This window comes from Nannospalax galili, unplaced genomic scaffold (genome assembly GCF_000622305.1).
Source record: "Nannospalax galili isolate Female #2095 unplaced genomic scaffold, S.galili_v1.0 scaffold305, whole genome shotgun sequence".
NCBI lineage: Eukaryota > Metazoa > Chordata > Mammalia > Rodentia > Spalacidae > Nannospalax > Nannospalax galili.
The window spans coordinates 5,430,673-5,452,667 of record NW_008356258.1 but is presented as its reverse complement, the minus strand read 5'-3'; the positions used below and the strand labels follow the sequence as shown (position 1 = coordinate 5,452,667).

General features: G+C 39.7%; 1 protein-coding gene across 2 annotated transcripts; it reads left to right on the top strand.

Annotated features, from left to right (window-relative positions):
- The first annotated feature begins 8,590 nt into the window (after positions 1-8,590).
- On the top strand, positions 8,591-15,621 carry Fgg (fibrinogen gamma chain). 2 transcript variants are annotated; one of them, XM_008854289.3, is made up of 10 exons: positions 8,591-8,841; positions 8,932-8,976; positions 9,161-9,344; positions 9,452-9,545; positions 11,102-11,232; positions 11,453-11,586; positions 12,372-12,556; positions 13,857-14,134; positions 14,696-14,865; positions 15,402-15,621. In XM_008854289.3, exons 1-10 carry the CDS (start codon positions 8,767-8,769, stop codon positions 15,414-15,416), a joined length of 1,311 nt encoding a protein of 436 aa, XP_008852511.1. In that variant the 5' UTR covers positions 8,591-8,766; the 3' UTR covers positions 15,417-15,621. The 2 variants fall into 2 exon arrangements, with proteins under 2 accessions (XP_008852511.1, XP_008852510.1); XM_008854288.2 differs by lacking the exon at positions 15,402-15,621 and having other exon boundaries at positions 8,686-8,841; positions 14,696-15,075.
- Positions 15,622-21,995: the final 6,374 nt, after the last annotated feature.

The following is a 21,995-nucleotide window of genomic DNA, read 5'->3' as shown; positions in this document are numbered from 1 at the left end:
GTACTGTGCAGGCCAGAAGAGGACATTGGATCCTCTGGAACTAGAGTTAAGAATACTTATGAGTCACTGTGGGTGCTGGTAACCAAACTCGGGTCCTCTGCAAGAGAAACAAGTGCTCATAACCTCTGAGATATTTCTCCATCTCCTGTTTTTAATTTTTTGAGGAACTTTCAATTGTCTGCCTTGTTTTATGGACATTACTTAAACTTGGACTTGTTTAAAAATGTTAGTTTTGCTTTGCTTTTTCAAAAATTAAATGCACATGAAGTCTCTTTTGCAGTAATGTCTCTGCTGTGAAGCAGGATAGCTTCTTAGCACATAGAACAGACGGGAATCAGAATCTGCCTACTCCATCTCTGTCCTGGTTCTGATCTCCATCTCTCCCTGGCTGACACCCAGGAGTTTCATCATCATTGACCAGACCTAGCTGTACTCCCCTTTCTGGGAAACATCACGAATGTGATTGCTAAAAGTGGCTAAGGAACTAGGCTTTCAGTCTACTCGTTTTGTGACCTATTTACAAGCAAGGTTTTTCTCTGTTTAGCACTATTAGTATTCTTTTCTCCAGATACAACCCTGTACAATATACCAAAAACAAAGCAAAACAAAGCAAAAACAGTGAACCTCCTCTTTCAAGGATAGAATTATGTGCAGAAGAAAAATGAGCATACTAGCCCACACTTTCCCTATAGATTAAGTAGTTTCAAAGCCCCCCAAACCACACAGCTACTACTGAGCACTATGTACAGTCTTTTCAAATGCATCTTTCTTTCTATCTTATCAATAACCTCTCTAACTTTGTTTCATTTTGATTCATCCTGAAATTCTTTTCTATGGTGATGTCAAAGACCCAGATGCCCCCACCCTGAAGTACGTTCCCTTGGCTACACTGCTGGCAACTTCTGGTTGTGTTTCCTGCAGCTCAGGTGCCCTCATGATGCCCCTCAAATGGATACCCTTCACCTACTGGGTAACTGACATACTGTGATGTTGGCTTTGTTTCCTCTGTGGATAGATTTCCCCCAGACAGAAATTTTCCAGAATGATATAGCTTGTCTTTCCTCTTTTTGACTCGTCTTAAAAACTGCATAATGTTCATGTTTTCTGCCCCAGCAGCATTTCAACATTTTATTTTAATATCATATAGCATTTGTCATAGTTCACTAAGGTATGTCTTACTCATTCAACAAGTATTAATATATTGACTATACTGTTTTAAGTGTTTCAGATAACAACAGATAAGAAATTCTTCCCTTCATAGGGCTTACATGAAATTAAAATTAATTATTTTAATTAATGTGTCATTTTATGATTATAGTGATATTCAGGGACTGGAGAAATGGCTCAGCAATTAAGAGCACTTCCCAGCACCCACATGGCAACTAACAACCATCTGTAACTCCACATCCAGGGGATCCAGCAACCTCCTCCGGCCTCCACAGGTACTGCATGCATGGGTGCACTAACATACATGCAGGCAAAACACTCATACACATAAAAATTAATTAATGAAAAATAATATTTTGAAAATGTATGAGATTTTGATACTTTAATCTGGTTTAAGAGATATGATGAACAAATTATATTGGGCATACATATGTATATATATTTTTATTAATTTTAAAATTTATTTATTATGACAGAGCACATATGTGTCGGTCAAAGGACAGCTTACAGGAATCAGTTCTCTTCTTCTACCCTGTGGGTCCCTGGACTGGAATCAAACTCGAGTCATCAGGTTTGGCAACAAGTACCTTTTCCTCACTGAGCTATCTCCCTGGCCCCACACATTTCTTTCTTTCTTTTTTTTAAAAAAAGAAACGTAACTTCAAGAATAGAAGTTTGTATCTATGTAGACAGAAGATAGAGAATTCTTGGAGGTTTTGTGTGTGGTAGAGATGCAACCACAGGTCTCTCATACGTTAAGTGCTCTCCCACTGAGCCCCCCACCCTCAGGCTCCCTCCAAGTTCTCTGGGGACAATAGCATCATTCAAACTCCATAACACATAGATGGACTTCATGGTGTTTCTGGCTTATTTCCATGAGGTCCCTCTTTTAGTATGTTTTATCCTTATTTTGACACTTGCCTGGGCTTGTCAAGTCTCTGACAACCCCCTCCAAATACAGATAGATGTTAGATGTATGACAGAAATGGAGATATATATAGATACAGAATTAGATATATATGGCCCGAAGATGGCAAGTGAGCAGCCACAAGCTTTGTGATTAGCCCCACAACGAACTTGTAGCAAAGGCTCCTTATCAGCACAGCTGGAGTCTCTCATGCCCTTAATTTCTGTTCATAGCACTTCTTGGCAATTGATGTCATGTGATATTTGGTTTATTACCTGTTTCTTTTAAAAAATTAATTCCATTTATTTGTGTGTATGCACCATGCAAGCGGTGGTTAGAGGACGACTTGCTCTGGGGGTTGGTTCCCCCTTTCACCTTGTGGGTTTCTGGGATGGAGCTCAGGTTATCAGGCTTGGGGGCAGGTGCCTTTGTCTTCTGAGGCCTTTACTCCCTCTTTCCACTCAAATGTAATCTTGACAAGTAGGGTTTTTGTTCTGCTCATATTAAACAGGGCCTGACAAACAGTTTGTGTTCAGTGTATGTTTAGGGATGAATGACCACTTCTCTCTGAGCATCCAGAAGAGGTACGCCATGGGATGAGCAACCTGGCAACCAAACTGAAGGGCACGTAAGCATTGTCAAAGCCTTTTCCTAGGATCATCTTATATCACTTCTGGTCAGAGTTAGAGGCAGCCTACTGCATCAGGAAGATAAGAGGACAAATGTCTTTCAGTACTCTTAAGAGATGGTGTGTTATTAAACGTCTGTGACCCACTAATGGCCAAATTAATCCAACAAAGGGCAGTCAATGAGATCCATAGGAAGTATTGATCTGTGGCAGTCCAGATGCTTTCTGACCCTATGTGTTGGGGGATACGTCTGATTAAGCAACGGTTTCCCCGGATCTTGGTAAAGAGAGTTTCTTGTGCACTGTTTGTAAAAGATGAAACACTGTGTTCTAAATTTTGGCTTACCTTTCTTTCTTTACATGTAAGCTTGTTCTGCTCAGTGAGTTCTGTAGACGGGCCATGTTCAGTAAACCATAGCCACAGTGGCTATCAGCCAAGTTGGTTTATACTCTTCTCTATCTTGCAAAACATTCAGTAAATATTTGGGCTTTTGACCCCTCTGGTTTTGCAAATCTGATCTGTGTTTATGAAGTGGAGGTCAGGGCTCACACACACAGGATAAACAAGCACACAGCGGTCCACCTGGGAAGGTGGCTGGAATATGTTCCCTTTTGTGATCCCAGGAAGCAAGGTGCTTCAAGATGTCTACACAAATCTAGCATTTATACACAGATTTAACTTTGAAGATTGAGTTTGCAGTCACACAAAGGCAGTATATCTCCCTAAAGAGTCACAATTTAAAACAAAGATCCGTACCTTGTAAGTGTTTGGTTTGTCCTCATCAAAGATGGCAGGTTAAAGCAAGTGTGAGCACTAAGCAAGATAAGATGAGCTGTTTTGCAAGCGTGAGGTTTTCCATTCTTTTCTCCAAAAATACTTAGTGTGATAAAACAACGGGAGTTTTCCCCAAATATGGTGCCCACTTTCGCCATAGGCTAATATCTCTCCTCAGAGGCTTAAAAGATTCCATTCTAACACACAATCTTGTGTTTATAACTTGGGGATTCTGCCGTTCACTTTGTTTTGTTTCGTGACCCATCTCGCATGTGGTCCTGCCCCCATGGAGGGATCCAGCTTCCCTGTGTCCCATGTGGGTTTCCTGTCTTTGGTTTATGTAGTGAAACTGCAAGCCCATTGTTCACAGACTACCAGTGTAACATTTTCATTTTCACTTTGCATGGACTATTTTTTATTCACAAAGCAAATATTTTAACTGAAATTTGTTGCTTGGGAATTTTTTTTCTATAAGGATGACCTTGTTTCAACATGCCAACAGGTCATTCCCTTTCTGCTTAGTTTGAGGGAATCCAGTTTTGAGGAATTAGGCTCCACATTTAGTTATGGCCTATAAATGGTTCAGATATTAGAAAGATAGATGCTTTTTTGTCAGAACTGATTCAAGCTTCCTTGGATTACCCAATATGTGTATCTTCCCTTAATTACTAAAAGGATTCAATTCATTAAGACCTATTGAGTAAAAATCTAAGAAATCAGCATTGAGAATTGCTTCCATCTAAACTTGGATTGAATACAAGATAATCATAAAAGAATTAAAATTGAGGTTTGAGAAAGATTGTCAAAGATCATGTGGCCAACTTTAACTCAGGGAAGATAGGAAATGAAAGAAAAAGAAAAAAGAAAGAAAAAGAAAGAAAGAAAGAAAGAAAGAAAGCAGATGAAAAATAGATTTCATAGTAATAGATGTAAATGTACATTCTTGCAATCACACACATAATTATTTTTGTACATATATTTTTAAATTTATAAACTTTGCTAAAAACTTATTCAATCAGAGAATAACTCTTGCATCTGTGTCACATTTTACACTGAGAAGGGCTTCTTGGGGCTGGAGAGATGGTTCTTCAGGCAGCAGTGCTTGTTGTATAATCAGGAGCACCAGAGTTTGGATCCTAGAACCCAAGTACAAGCTATACATTCTGTGCTCACCTATAACCCCATTTCTAAAAGGGGTGGAGGTAGGAGGATTTCTGGGACTTGCTAGCTTCCAACTTATCTTAAAAACCCTGAGCCCCAGGTTCAGGGAGAGGCCAAGTTTAGAAGGAACATGTGGAAAATGACAGCGGTCTATCTCTCTTATACATGCCCAAATAAATAATAAATAAATAAATAAATAAATAAATAAATAAATAAAAGTTTACAGCGCCTGTGACCAAGTACAGAGACAAGGTGAAGCATGCAGGTGTTGGGTAACATGGGTCTGTGCCCCTAGGGGTTAAATAACTGTTAGCAGTGACTGGCTATGTGACATAACTTCTGTATGTCACGCTTTCCTCATGATTGAGATTGTGCCTGCTTGTAGGCTTGTTGTAAGGACCACATGAAAACAGCTGAGTAGAAGGATGCATCCAGCATCAAGAAGACACTTCAAATCCGTGGCTTTAACCATTCTTTCAAGGCTATGTCGTGTCACCAGGCAGGGCACTATCCTCTATAGTGAACTAGTTTTATAATTTAAACTCTGTGACCTCTGAATCATATTAAGCTAATATATATAAAACTTTTCTCTGAAAACAAATATAGAGGTAGAGGAAATTTGATTCTTTTTTCCTAGAATTCATTAATCATTGATCAGAAAAAAAGATGGTCCAAACATAGGGATCAACTAGTTAAATTTTAATAAACCAAAGTGGTACTAGACAATGCAAGACCAATATAGGTCACTAAATCATGATTGCCCTTTCTTTTTTTTTTTCCACAGAGATTATCTTATTTAATCACTATAATTGTGATCTAGAACTTCACATTGTGGTGAAAAGCAATTTTTTTCTAAATTTCTAATAACACATCTCGGATTCTATGCAAGCTAGTAAACATGCAAGAAGTTAAGTGATCCAATTCTAAAGTGATGAAATATTTTTTAACTTCTTAAATTTATCAACTTAGTGCAAACTATGTGCATTGCTATATCTAATAAAATTTCATAAAGTTAAGAACTTAAAACCCATCAAATGGCTACATGATTGCAGCCTGAAATTCAAGTCAATATTTTACACTCTTAGGTGCAAAAAAGATACACGAGTGTGGCATGCTTTGCCTGTGCACAGCTGGCTCCAACATTGTCCCTAATCAAATGTGTACCTTCTTGCAAGATATCAATCTACTGTCCTCACTGAGTCTGTGAGAGGGAGACTTCATTTAGAAGGACTTGCACCTCAGTTAGGTAACACCATCTTCTCTTTTCTATAAAGCCCATCAGAAGGTACTTAATTACAATAGATCATTTGCAAGAAAACTTTCTGTAGTTGGAACAAAGTCCATTTCTCATGAACAAAATATACCAGTAATAACCCCTCTTAAAATAATGTGGAAATAATCAAATTCTTATTTACACAAATTGCATAAAACATTCTGTAGTTTATAATCTGGTAAACACAACTTGCTTTATGAGTCAAATGATGAACTTGACATGTCCCCAGTTGAGTGCTGGTTAGAACCCTCTAAGTGTAAGCATTATTTCTAGTCTACCAACACACATAATGAAAGATGAGGTGGTTAAAGTATACAACTAGTAAGGCAAAGAGATGAGATTCAAATCCAGGCAGATACACTCTAGAACTCTTAAATCTACTGATGCACATGTTCACCGGGGCTTCATGCTCTTTCAAATCAATGTTTCAATCATCTTTCTCATTCAAATAAAAAAGTACTTAGAGATTGAGAGTATAGCCTGGTGACAGAGTTTCTGCCTAGCACGAGAAAGGCCCTGGGTTCAGTGCTCAGTACCAAAAATAATAATCAGGATGATAGGCAATAAGTAATTGCTAGTACAAAAAGAAATCTTTGAAAATAATAAATCATTGTGCATTTTCATTATGTAGCCCTATTTGGATAGAAATTTGCAAGTGTTCAAAATTGTAAAGATATAAAGTATTCAAAGAAAATGAAACCTTTCTCCCAACCTTGTTCATCATTGCCCACTCCTTACTTTCCACATCAAGAACAGTGACAAACACCAATGTCTACTCTTAAGACTATTTAATGTCTTTTTTGAGGCAGGGTCTCCCTGTACCCCCAGGTGGCCTGGGCCTTGTTATGTGACCAGGCTGGACCTGATCTCACAGAGATTGGACTGTCTGTGCCTCCAGAGTGCTGGGATTAAAACATGTGCCACCGTGCCCACCTACTTTCTACACATTCTAGCATGTATTTTAAAAAATCAAAAATGTTGAAGTGCTTTTCCCTTTCACTTAGCTACATATATTAAAATTTATTCCATGTCAGTAAATGAGGTGACTCTTTCTTTGAAAAAGGTTTCTTCACAGTCTATCAGATAGATATTCAGTCACTCATTTAATAATCACTCTTGCCAAAGTCACTTATTTGTGCAATTTGGAAGCTCTGAGAAGCATTGTAAGTAGAAAGATGGACTTCCAGCCCATGTCAACTGAAGTCATTGAATAGCTGTTGAGTGTTAAATATTGCTCTGCTAAGTGCTATAGCCATAAAAATAAATCTCCACTGACCAGGTTGATATGGCATGGATGTGTATAATGGAATGTAGTTAGAAATTCTACAAAAGAGGTAGATCTGTTTCCTGGGCTTTGGGGTAGTGCTGTGTTAGAGGGAGTGGGAATAAGGAAAAGGGACTTTTCAGTTATGTGGGACTTTTGAAAGCCAGAAATTCTGGCCTCTGGAGGCAAACCAGGCAGAGGGAACTACATGGAGTAAAAGAAAAACACAATTAGAAATAGCACTACGTGGTCATGGTGCACAGACAGGGGTGCTGTGTGATGCATTTTGGTTAGACAAGAAATGCCAGCAACACAGAAAAAGCAGCAAGTCTCAGAATGTGCATCTGTGCTATTTCCATTCACTATGCTGGGAAAAGGCAGCTGCTGAAGGTGTTTAACCCTGCAACTGTCAGAATCAGAGCTCTATTTCAGGGAGATTGACAAATGGCTTGCAGCAGGAAGTGATGACATGGAGGGAGATCAGTTAAGTAAGAGGAATGACCACATCTATGATTTGATGAGTTCACTTTGTTAAAATGATTACTGACCTGTTACAGAGAATAAACATCTGTCATTGTTCTTAAGTCAAAATGTAGATATGCCTTTGTAAATACTTAGAGTCAAATACGAAAGTACTAACATTTCTTTCAAATTAGATGATTTTTTCCCTCGTGGTAATTTGCAGAAAGCTTGGTGAGAATGAGGAGGCAAAAGCAAGGACATCAGTCACAGTGAGGCAGCACACCTGTCAGTTACAGATGGGAGGTGCCTTTTCCCAGCAAAGATAATGAACCTTCACTAGTTGCCTGTCGTCTCACCCCTCTCCTTCAGAGGGCTTCTGCTCAGCTATGTGGGAGGTGGATTTCCCAGGGTCCAGGGTTTCCTGCCAGGTACCTGGATAGGGCTTTGGGACAAGCAAGTGGACTCCTCCCACTGTGGCAGAGAGGAGCCATGCCGGGCTCTCTTCCAGTCCAGAGACAAGCTGATTCCAAAGCTCGCTGAGCATTGCCCAAGAAAAAGGGTCAACACAGCCGGGAATCCATTTCCAGCATGATTTACTCTTGGGAATACTGAAGTGGGCCATGGGGCGTGGGGGAGTCACCTCCTGTCATAACCACAAGTTAAAAATAACAGCATCATGTCCCTGGGCTAAGAGAGGTCTTTTAGAAACTCAGGTAGTGGCCGCAGGCTCCATCCCAGGACCGTCTGAGTTTGTCCTGGGGAGGTCAGAGCTCGGTGTTTGCTCTCCTGGCCCCGTGCGGGAAGCAGTTGCATCACAGAGCCTCCCTCCTCGGAGCAGCGGCCAATGCTTCGCTAGCCTTTGCAGATGTTTCTGATACTGGGGAGACAGGTTGGGCTGGGCCCAAAAGGAGGAGCTTATGCCTGTGTGCAAAATCTGGGAAGCTGACTGAGCACAGGTGGGAGCCAGAGTGAGCAAAAAGAGACCAAGTTTCTGGTAAGGAAACCCCGTGACCACCACCAGCCACTCTTAGTCCCACCCAGGCAAGGGACACACATAAAGGATCAAGCAGCGCCCAAGAGGTCACAGGATTGACTGTACAGGGCTCGCAGCACCGGGCACCCAGACATCATGAGTTGGTCCTTGAAACCCCAGAGTTTCTTTCTCTGCTTCTCGCTTTCATTGCTCTGTCCAACAGGCCTGGCAGTAAGTGTGCTTTGGGAACCATATTGTTTAAAATGAAAAATGAGAAACCATAGAGCCCATTAATGAACTTTCTGTGTTTTTCTCCATCAGCTTGTTGCTACCAAGGACAACTGCTGCATCCTAGATGAAAGATTTGTAAGTAGTTTCTATGCTCTGCACTTTCTTTGAACTGGAGGTGGGAGTGGAAAAACAGAGCAATTCTTTCACAAATGTCATTTGATGCTTGGAACTTTGGGGAAACAGTTTTACTCAGTTTACTGATAGGTCTTAAGTGTTGATTTTTTTTTCCCAAAATGCTAGTTACCTCGTTTATTTGCAGGGTAGTTACTGTCCAACCACCTGCGGTATTGCAGACTTCCTGTCCACCTACCAAACCGAAGTGGACAAGGACCTCCAGACTCTGGAAGACATTTTACATAGAGCCGAAAACAGAACCACGGAAGCTAAAGAACTGATCAAAGCAATCCAGATCCACTACAACCCGGATGCACCCCCGAAGCCAAGTGAGATACTGAGCGCTGTTGCCTGTGAAAGCCAACTGGGGCGTTCTTCTTTTGCTTTTAGTTGTGCTGTTTGCTTAAGTGATTTTGTTTCTGATCGTATATTACAGATGTGATAGACGGTGCCACCCAGAAGTCCAAAAAGATGGTAGAAGAAATTCTGAAATATGAAGCGATGATATTAACACATGAGTCAAGTATTCGGTAAGTGTTTGGGTTTTAATTCATTCTCCAAGGCAGATTTGGATTTGGATTGTATTTAATATTCCATATTTCACTGGAATTAATCTTGGAATGTATTTTTCATTTTTGATATCAAATTAACATTAACCCAGTAGAGGTAGGAGATTTTAGTGCAGAATGATTTGTACTGGGATATATGTAATCTCATTGGAGGAAGGTTATTCTAGATGTCTTTAAATGCCATTCTGGCTGTATCTACCTAAATGTTCCCATCCCCTTAGAGTAAAAAAATCAAATACATTGTAATTTGGGTGCTGAAAATAAAATTTTCTATAAATGTGTCAGCAAATCTGTGTGAAGAAATGAGAAGGGTATTGTAGTAACTCACATTGAAGTGGGAGCAGAAAAAAAATATGTCTTAGCATGCTAAATTTAGGGACCATCCCGAGGCTCCTTGACTGCAAGATGACGACTTACAATTGCACATTCTCCTCCTGTCCTCTATACTCCCAGCATACTATAAACTGTACTCCAGCATGCTACAGACTGTATCCCAGTGTATTACAGATTGTACCCCAGTATATTACAGACTATAGTCCATCTTACCACAGACTCTACCCCATCTTACTACAGACAGTACCCCATCTTACCACAGACTGTACCTCATCTTACTACAGACTCTACCCCATCAGCGTGTGAAATCTCAGGTGCAGTTTTAATTTCTTTTCATTGTTTAAATTGATCTCGCAGCCTCTTGGGAAACCGAGATGAAGTGGCCTAGGAGCTGTTTCTCCCTTTCTGGGATGAAGTCTGTGGCTATTGTTAAGATTATGTTTAGCATTATAGTTTCCATTATTTTTGCCCATCCTTAAAGTAGAAGGAGATTATTGTGAGAAATTTCTAAGACAGAAGAAAGTGGTCGAGTCTAATCATTTCTCTCTCTTTTCTTTAAAAAAAGACATAATGGTTTGTGCATTGTGTATAGTTATCTATCATTTCTGAATAGTTATAAGCAACCCTAGAGAAATGACCATGGCAGAGTTTATACTTTCCCCAAGCTTTCCCCTAAAGTTGTATAACAAGAAACACTAAGAAGGAAAAGACTACTGCTTTATCCACAGTAATGCCCCAGGTACCTTCCTCATAGAACAGGTGAAAACTCCTGAACAGCACATGTGAATGCCTGCCTCCAATTTCCCTTAGACAGGCCCACCACTCACATAGGTAATTACCTGATGCTCCTCATGTAGAAGGTAAAAGTCAGAGGGCCATTTGCAGTCCCCTTTGTTTATTGACAGGGACTTTGTTATTTGTGTTCAAAGTTGAGACTGTCTTCCCCATTCTAGGTATAAAAGCCACAACTATATTCCTGTTGAAACTGATTTGGTTTTTGCCCCCAAAGATTATCATTTTAAAACACTTAAATTTAGTAATATAATTTTACAACTTTCCAAGAAGGAAGTAATTTATCATAAAGGAATTCTTGAGAAAATAAAGTAGCATTTCTGAGAAAAAATACAAAATTATGTTTCTGAAAGGCATTCTTATCTCCTGTTTGTTTTTTGTTTTCTGTTTAGATATTTACAGGAAATATATAATTCAAATAATCAGAAGATCACAAACCTGAAACAGAAGGTAGGCCAACTTGAAGCGCAGTGCCAGGAGCCTTGCAAGGACACAGTGCAAATCCGCGACACAACTGGGAAAGGTGTGTGATCTACGCAATGAAGGCGGGTGTACGTCTTGCAATGCATAGATAGCAGGAGCTTGGAAAGCATCTAGCCCTTAAATCTGAGGATTCCAACAGCCTGGAGTTTTCTTGATTCGCAAACAATAATCTAAAAGAAATGATGAGAAGTATTCGAGGCTTGCCTCATCTTGCCTGGGTTTCAAACACAGAAGTAATTCTCTTTACTTTTCTTCTTCAGATTGTCAAGACATTGCCAATAAGGGTGCCAAAGAAAGTGGACTTTACTTTATTCGGCCTTTAAAATCTCAGCAGCAGTTCTTAGTGTACTGTGAAATTGATGGATCTGGAAACGGTTGGACTGTGTTACAGAGGGTAATTTCTTCTGACTCTATGTATTTGATAAATGGCCTACATTATACTTCCCTAAGCATCTGTGATTCTTAAGCACTCAGCCCTTGCCACACCCTTGCGAGGTAAAGACTGCTCTTAACTTGCAAAAGTGGAAACTGGGGCACGAGATCACACAGCTGTATAACTAAATTAACAGGCAGGATTTGAACCCCGGTGGTCTGGTTTTGCTGTGCTTTGACACAATCCCATGCTGTCTATGGTCTTGCACAACTTATGGTCACATATGCCAAGTTCTTTAGCAACAAGCATACAAGAGGCTCTTTCCTCAGGTAGATCAAGGCTGTCCATTACAAGACAAAGCCTCTCAGAGGATACAATTGGCAGCTCTAGAGCAAAGTCCTTTTTGGCCTCTGGTACCTACTGCAAATCTGCTTTTTATCTCGTTTACTTCATTCCAGTGTTACAAACTTCTGCAGGGGCTCTCAGAGAGTCACAAACCTGAGTTCTGAAGTTCTCCATGGTCTTTTTAAAAACCGACCATAAAAGCAAAATACCTATCATTAATTTAGAATTTAGAATTTAGCATGTACTAGGCACTCTCAAATAGATATAGATATTCTAATGTAATTCTCGCAGCATCATCCTTCCTGTTTGGTAGATATTGAAAAGGAGTGGCTTGCCCTAGGCCACTTAGCTGGCAGTTGACAGACTCAGACCTCCGTATTTTGAATATTGTTAGCATTCTCCTTATATGCATGTGATAATCGATTCTCTCCTCTTGTTCACACACTTGTGTGTATAATTAGAGACTTGATGGCAGTGTGGATTTCAAGAGAAACTGGATTCAGTATAAAGAAGGGTTTGGGCACCTGTCTCCTACTGGCACCACAGAGTTTTGGCTGGGAAATGAGAAGATTCACTTGATAAGCATGCAGTCCACAATCCCATATGCACTGAGAGTGCAGCTCAAAGACTGGAACGGCAGAACCAGGTATGGTGCAGGAGGGACTTTAACTTTTTGTTGTGGAGATCAGCTAAATGTGCCCTTTCCAACTGTCAGTGGACCAATGGCAAAACCAACCAGACAAGTGCAAGTGCCATATCCAGGCACTTCCCAGGAGTTCATTTGATTCTTGGGCAGCCCAAAGGCTGGGTCTCCAGGATGAATCTGCATGCTCTGGCACAATTTACTTACTTTACATTCAGAGTCATAGCGTCTGAGCTTTAAATACGTATCAGCAATTGAGCAGGAAATTAAATTAAATCAAATCCAAATAGCCAATGTCAAGAGACAGGTGCTTATTTTCCAAACTAACTTGCTCAGCATCATATTGTTGGCAAATGTCAGAGGCCTGGCTTGAATTGAGGTAGTTTGACTCTGGAACCATCCTTCTTCATGACTCCAGATTTCCCCTTCATTTAATTACCATTCATTCTATTAAACCATGAGCTACCCTAAAATTAACTACTTCTTTTAGCAATCTCTAGCCCCTGCTAGGCCCAGAAGTTGGGATTTAGAGGAGTAAATCCCTAATATAAGTGAAGAAGAATATCTAACTCTCTTGTTACATTTATGGAATAATGAAATACACTCCATTTTCAAACAGATTTTTTTAACGCCTCAAAATGTATCATAATCACCAGACGTTTTTCTATGAGCACATCCTTCATTTCTCAAGAATGAGATTAGGGAAGATCAAATATCTTCTGGACGTTTCTGTTCATTTACAAAGGCCCATTATGCATGCCCTCTACTCTACAGAAATATGGTTTCCTTCACAATTCTCCCCAGAGGAGCAAGTCTCTCTGACTCTGTGGCTCAGGTTTCATGGGCCACATAGGAATTACAACTTCTTTGATGTCTTTGAAAGCCTTTTCTACCCAGTATACCATTGCTTTGGAGAAGAAAACTCCTTTATGCCATCACACTTCAAGAGGTGTGAGTGACAGAGGCTGTTTCGCCTTCAAATTTCATGAATCAGTTATTGGTTACTCATTGCAGATAATTACTGTGATCTATGATCATGTATGTGCAATGCTAAACAATTTAAATGAAAGTAGAAAAATAAGAATTGAATTTATTCTTGTATTTCCATTTGATGTGAAAATCCTACAAGTGGCTTTTAGTTTTCAGTGGGATTCTTTGAAAGGCTTCTAGAACCATCCTGGGTGGTGGAGATGAGCTCTGGATTGGTTCATACATCCATTGCTTGGTACCAAACTTACAGGAAACTTTGCTCCATGGGTTTGTTTCAGCCTTGTGGCTCAAGATGTGCCATCTCTGTTCACAGCACTGCAGACTATGCCATGTTCAAGGTGGGACCTGAGGCCGACAAATATCGCCTGACCTATGCTTACTTCATTGGTGGAGATGCTGGTGATGCCTTTGACGGCTTTGATTTTGGTGATGATTCTAGTGACAAGTTTTTCACATCCCACAATGGCATGCAGTTCAGCACTTGGGACAATGACAATGACAAGTTTGAAGGCAACTGTGCAGAACAGGATGGGTCTGGCTGGTGGATGAACAAATGTCATGCTGGCCATCTCAATGGGATTTATTACCAAGGTATGGCTGCTTTGTTAGGTAATGAATTAGTGTATAGTATATGTTTTATATAAGGTTTTATATAAGCAGATACAGAGAGATGAGGAATTATAGTGGATATAGTAAGCCTTTTATCATATAGATGATTATTTGAATCTGGAATTGGATAATGCCAATTATCCAACTAGTATTATTATGAATATTATCAAGCTTTCACTTAGAATGGGCTCTTCTACAACAAATCTACTTTCTGAGTAATATCTGGTGTTTGATTATTGTGCCGAATTATTACTCCCAGAGTTAGAATTTGGGATTATGAGCTTAAGGAGAGAGACAGTGTTCCAGCCCTGCTAATAATGAATAAAATTAAAGAATGCGTGTGATCACGAAGCACAACATATTTGTAAGGGTTTGTTCAACTATAATTTATTTTCATTATACACAGAGATTTTAGAATCACTAGAGGAATTTTCAGTTAGTAGGAAATTCTGTGACCTTGATGTAACTGACCACATACTCCAGACTAGATGGTTCTTATCTAAATGTGAGACTAATGACAGGCATATCTACCACTTATTGCAGGTGGCACTTACTCAAAAGCATCTACTCCTAATGGTTATGACAATGGCATTATCTGGGCCACTTGGAAATCCCGCTGGTATTCCATGAAGGAGACCACCATGAAAATCATCCCGTTCAACAGACTCTCCATTGAAGATGGACAACAGCATCACATGGGGGGAGCCAAACAGGTCAGGGTAGAACATGAAGCAGAAATCGAATATTAATAAATCAATTTGCCTGAAAGTTTTATAGTATAAAGAATTAACTATTAACTTTTATTAACTTGTCCAAAGTTCCAAAAATTTTCTTTCTACCTCCCCTAACTATATTTATTAATTTTAGTTTTCCTTAAAATGATATTTAGCCTTAAATGGAATTAAAATTTATTTTAAACTATATTTCCAAATTACTGAACTCAAAGTTATTAAAAATTGTTTATTTTGGGAGACAAAATTTCCACTTCTCCCCTACATATATAAAAAAATAAAACTACTATATTTTGGAGTTTTTTGTGATCAGTAGTCATTTTGCCATGGTTATTTTTGTTGTTGTTTTAATTATTTCTTAAGCATATTAATATATACTAATAAAATAGAAAAAATTTAGAGATTCAGTTGTATAAATGCTTTCCATGTGTCTTACCTCTAAATCATTCAGAATTAATTCTTCTTTTTAAACAGGGTTATATTTTTAATATATCTTTTGTTTTGTTATATATTCATAGGCTGGAGACGTTTAAAAGGCCATTTCAAAGGTGATTTGCTTTTTTAAAGAACTCTATCTGAACAGAGAAATATATTTTTCCTATGGGACAATGGACTTTAAAAGCCTCACTTCATTTTATGAGTAAAAGGAACCTATGTTGAAAACTCCATTTGCAGTTTTATGCTGGCGATAATTTATCTACATGCATTTCAATAAACATTTTGTTTCCTAAGATGAGATACACAGTACCTTTTATTGACCTTGGAAATCACTGGTAGTTGCTGAGTCTTCATGTTGTGCTAGACATAATACCTGAGCAAAGGGAATCACAGAGAAACATAAGTCATGGCTCTTGCCCTCCAGCATACAGAAAACTCCCAGAGTGCAGAAGCCCAGTGTGACAGATGTAGCAACCCAAAATGACAACATTTGATAAGAACATAAGCACAAGTCAGAGTCACAAGCATATAATCAAGGTACATGATAGGCAATGCACAGCCAGCTGGAGAAAGCTACTGGGGGATTTTTCTAGAAGCTTTTAGCTTCAAACATCTGTGGGCACACATGATCTCTTTTATAGGGCCAGTATTCAGAGCCAAAAGCTTAGGGGACAAACTGCTCAGCTCTTCACAGATCAGACAGGAGGTGAGCAGAAGGCAGGCATTTCCTCATTCTGAATGAGAGATACTGAAAGTTTAGGAACTTGACTTAAGCAAGGACGGGTTTCTTAGGGATCAGCTAAGTTGGCTTAACTTGTAATCCGGTTACTATGCAGAGTTCTTGACATTTTCTGAATGCAGGATCTACTTGTGCGGAAGTCCACAGCTTTGGCCCTGATCGTCCTTCTTTCCACAAGTTCTTTCCAAAATCTCCCATTTCCTGTTTCTCAGGACTCCTCATTTTAAAATATTCTGTAGTAGAAGTTATAAAAAACAAAAGAGAAAGAGCCAAAACCATACATCAATTTCTAGTATACAAACAAATGCTGGCCAGCCTTTTGGAAATAGGAACCTTGACTCACTGCCTGAAGTATGCATTTGATCAAGGGCACAAGGAGCCTTTTTTCTACTTCACATAATGAAGCTACCGAGTGCCCTTACTGTTGCTACTGGGCTGGATACTGAGGACACAGTGCATGATGCCCTCAGCATCCTCCTCTCTCCCAAGTCCACCATTCCTTCTTCCTGTCAAGTCCACCTCCTCAGTATTCCTTATATTCACTTCCTTCTCTGTACTCCATCTCTCTTCTCCAGAGATACATCTCCTGCTAGGATAATGGCAGTAGCTCCCTCCCCACTTTCTTGGAATCATCCTTGTTCTTACCTGGTCAGGCTGCAAATTACTTCTAAAATCAGTATGTAAACTGTCTGCCTTTTGCTTATATGAAATATTTTAACACAGAAATTTAGTCATAAATTGCAAGAGTTATGTAAGTCTTTGTAAGTTTTGATACAATAGTTCTCCCGTGATTTATACCCAAAATACAATTGTTTTTTGGTCTTTTTTGAGACAGGGTCTCCCTGTAGCCCCAGCTATCCTGTAACTATGTAGACCAGGCTGTCCTGGAACTCACTATGTAGACCAGGCTGGCCTCAAACTCACATTTTTAAGAAAGAAAGACCAAGGCATAACTCAGTGGTAGAGCATGTGCTTAGCATGAGTAAAAATCTGGGCTCAGCATTCACCACCATAAAAGAAAACAGAAGACAGAAAACAGCTATGCAGCTATGTATAGATATATAAGTATAGGCATGAATTTAATGATGGTGAGATATTTAGTCAATATTTGACAGTGGGAGGACAGTTAAGCAAGGCAGTTATTAGTTCATTGGAACAGAATACAATGATTGCAAAATAAGCATAATTTCTCAGTATAAACACGGAAACATTTATTTTAAAAATTAAGTGTATGTCATAGTTAGGCTTAGTTGTCAACTTCACACACCTGGGAAGAAGGCACCTCAGGCAAGGGACTTCCTCTGTCAGAGTGATCTGTGGACATGTCTGCGGGGAAATTTCTTGACTGTTAATTGCTGTAGGCTGGCCTAGCTCATTGTGAGCACTGCCATCACTGAGCAGGTCGGCCTGGGCTGTAGAAGAAAAGTAGCTGAGCAAGTCAGGGGAAGAAAGCCAGTAAGCAACACTCCCCCATAATCTCTGCTTTAGTTCCTGCCTCCAGGCTCCTGCCTTGAGTTCCTGCCTTGGCTTCCTTTGACGGTGGGCAGCAACTTATTAATTAAATAAACTCTTTCCTCCCCAAGTTACTCCTGGTCAGTGTTTTATCACAAGAATAGAAAGCAAACTAGGACAGGATACTTTAAAAATTAAAAATCATTCTACAGTGGTAATTATATGAGACATATACATGCTTATATATGTTGAATAAAAAGCAATACTGACATATATATGTGTGTGTGTATAAAACTTGTACATATCAACCAATCTATTACAAAAATGTAATGAAAATATGAAAACATCCCACCCAGCGAGATGACTCAGCAGATAAAGGCACCTGCAGCAAAGTCTAATGACCTGGACTTGATTGCCAAGGCCCACATGGTAGAAGGAGAGAACTGGCTCTTGTTAGTTGTCTTCCGACTTCCACACATTCGCCATGGTACACACGTGCCTCCCCCGCAACACACACATACACAAACTAAATAAATGGAAATGTAACACTAAAACATCAAATAAATAAAAAGTCCAAACATTTCTGATTTTCCCCATGTTCGCCTGTTTGGTGCTTCTCCTGAAATATTAGAGCATGAGCATTCTTTCAAAAACGTTAAAAGCTTCCTGTATTTGTGGGTATCATGAGTAGATATTTTGTCTGTATATTGGGTAATCCAGTATCAAGTGGGAAGAAGGAGCTATTAACTTTTTGTTAGATATCTTTGTACTGTTTAACTTATTGGAATGAGTACATATTAATTTTGTGGTTTAATTTTGAAACAAAATGAGTTATAGAAAAATAATTTAACTTCAAATATACACTTGTTTGCTTATTAATATCTACTGGAGATTCTTGAAGCCTATAATTTCAGAAATAAAATAGGAAAATATTTCTGGACACAATTAGGTCATGTCTCCTTAAGCAGACGCTTAAAGAATTAACTTGATAAATCAACAACAAAACTGGAAAAGAAGAGTTTGGGGCCTTATACAAACAGGCCACTTTTCTGTATAGCTCAGAACCACAGATAACTAGTGCTGATCTCTCCCCCTTACTTTCCTGAGCACAGGAAAGCTTCAAAATAGGGAGGCTCAGTACAAAGTGGGTGGACAGGGCCTTGCCTCTGATCTCCAGAGGGTAGCTTCTAGAAAGGAAAAGACCAGTGATCCAGCTCAGCTGATGAACACTTGCTAGCTTTTATGTCCAGGCATCAATCCCTAGCATCACAAAAAACAAAAAGAGAAGCCTGCTTCAAAGAAGATGTCTTGTATTAACAGTAGGAATGATCACTTATTGGTTAAATATTGAAGATTTTAAACATATTTTTGAGATATTCACCTTCCCCTAGTTCTTCTCTTGTAGCTATACTTCAGGATAAGGTTTCAGAAGTGTGGGTAAGTTGAAAGTGGGAATTGAAAAGATGTGTGTGTGTGTGTGCGTGTGTGTATGTATATATTTCTACAAATAGCCAAATGTGATGGCCAAAATCTACAATTTTAGCACTTGGGAGGCTAAGACAGGAGGATGGAGAGCTCAAGACCAGCCTGGGCTACATAGCAAGGCACAGTCACACACACAAAAAAAGTAGAAAGAGCAAGGGGCAAAAGGGATGGGGGAGAAGAAGTAGGAGGAAGAGGAGGAAAAAGAAAAGGAAAGAGATGTCAAAGTATAGATAGCATATCTGAGATCTTTCACAAGGCCTTAAATTCTTTCACGCCGACTCAAATCAGTATAAACTAGCCCAGGTATTTTTGTAGTAGATACTTTGGTTTATTCAGATGATAAAAATGGGAAACTTAAGTACATATTTAACTCTAGGGAAAATGTCTACTTGATGATTTCTTACTAGTTTGATGTAACTGAAAATGAATAATGTGGTGGGGTTCTCTCTGGGTCTCCTGCGCAATCAGACAAACCATATACTATATTTTAAGTGTATTTAATAACTTACAAATGAATGAGTACCCAGTACCTAACCCAGCGCCGTGCCTCAGAGCCCACCTTATCAGACTGTGCCACGCCCATAATTCTCTCATGCCTCTGGGGCCAGTGATCGCCTCAGGTTCATTAAAAGTCAGTCCATTCTGTCTTTCAGCTGTCGTGCACACAGCTCTCACGCTTCCCCAGGGCTAGCGGATTCTCTGACTCCGCTCGGGGCTTCTTTTCCAAGGTGGCTCCCAGCCACACCCCCATAGTCCACACTCTGCAGCAGGCCCCGCCCATTGGAGGAACTAACCAATCAAGAGACAGGGGTCAAAGCAGGAATATTAATATATCTCTCAACTATCATCAGCAAAGCTTCCTCATGCAACAGATGGTGATTAACACAGCCACAACTGACCAAAGTGGAGAGACTAGAAGACTGCAAAGTGCTTGTCCCTGGGCAGGTCACCCATATCAAACCTTTGCCACCCAGAGCCAAGGGACCATTGTGGAAGAGGGAGTAGAAAGACTGTAGGGCAGGGGTGGTGGTGACACAAGGAAATAGTTTTCCAGACAGCTGGGAAGTTGCTCATATAAATAACAACATGCACAAGACCCATACAAGTTCAGCCCAGACAAAAACCCAGAATAGCAGGCAGGAAATGGGTAAGAAGCCCCAACATTAGCTGAGGAACTACTGGCAACTGATGACTACTGGGAGAGGAAGAGTTGGTTTTCTTTAAGGGAGTGATGCTAGATAGGTTGACCAGGCTCTGGTGGATGGACTCACACCTAGGGTTGTTTGGAGCTGGAAACTGGGCTTGATAGGCCTTAACATATTTGACAGATGTATGAAATCTGGTGGGGGGGGCTATGGAAGTTGCAGATAGGGGAGGGATCTAAATATGATCAAGATGCATGAAATTCACAAAAATTCAATTAAAAGGAATGAGGATTGGGGAGATGGTTCAGTGAGTAAGGTGTTTGCCATACAAACATGAGGACCTGAGTTTGCATCTTCAAAATCCTTGTGACATATGACTCAGTAATATATATCTGTAACCACAGTGCTCCTGTGGGAAGATGAAAGCCAGAGACAGGAGATGCTGGAAGCTCACAGGCCAGCTAGCCTGGAGTATTGGAGTACACAGTAGTGGACTTATAAGAGAACCTGTCTCAAACTATGTGTAAGGTGATGACCAACACCTGAAATTTTCCTCTGACCTCCACACACACCACGGCATATGCACACTTGCAGTCATCCTTATGGCCATGGAGAGAGAGAGAAAGAGAAAGAGAGAGATAGAAAAGAGTGAGGTAAAGTGAAAAACGTTACTAAAATGAGTCAAAGTAAATGAAGAATGATAAGAGTGGGGGAGACCTCTTATACTTCCTGTGGGGGGTGTGAGAGAGAGACTCCTTGTACCTCCTGTGGTGTGCTCCATGCTGAGGCAGAAACTGAGCTGAGCTACTGTGTCTCCTAGCACTCCATTCCCCTGGGTCTACGCCGGGTCAGTCTCTAGACTGATTCTTTTTTACCGAAATTTCCCTTCTTTCCCCTCTTCTCCTTAGTGAACATTTTGCTATAAATCAGAGGTACTGAGAAGGCTAGGCCCCAGATTATTTGTTACTAGTCTGCATTCAATGCAAAAATTAGGATTATCATGTAGAAACTTTTGTCTACATATGTTTCCTCTGACCGTATTTATTGGAATGAATTTACTTTAAAAAATATTTTATTATTTTTATTTTATGTGTATGAGTGTATTGCTTGAATGTAAGTAAGTGCACCTGTGTTGTGCAATGCCCATGGAGGCCAGAAGAGGGCCTCAGATCCCGTGGAACTGGAGTTACAGATGGTTCGTAGCTACCATGTGGGTGCTGGGAACCAAACCTGGATCCTCTGCGAGAGCAGTCAGTGCTTTTAACTACTGAGCCATCTTTCCAGCCCCTGGTATGAAATTTTGTATCTTTTGAATTAAACAAAAATCAGAGCCTATGTTTTATATAGCTTTGCTTTAAACATTTTAATTTATCTAATAATTATTTTCATTGTATTTTATAAAATAATAGACCTGTAACTGAGTAGAATATTAATAAAAATAGTTTGTCACAAATAGTTTGAGAATCTCTAAAGTCTTCATTTTCCTTCTCTCTCTCTTTTCCTTCCTTTCATTTCCTTTTTTCCCCTCCTCACCCCCATGTTGTGAGCATCGAGCCCAGGGCCTTGCACATGGTAAGCAAGCTCTACCTCTAAACTATACCCTTTGTCCAACTTACTAGTTTTCTTATTTTAATAAAAATAGTTTGTCACAAATAGTTTGAGAATCTCTAAAGTCTTCATTTTCCTTCTCTCTCTCTTTTCCTTCCTTTCATTTCCTTTTTTCCCCTCCTCACCCCCATGTTGTGAGCATCGAGCCCAGGGCCTTGCACATGGTAAGCAAGCTCTACCTCTAAACTATACCCTTTGTCCAACTTACTAGTTTTCTTATTCATCAATTTTTATTTTATTTTATT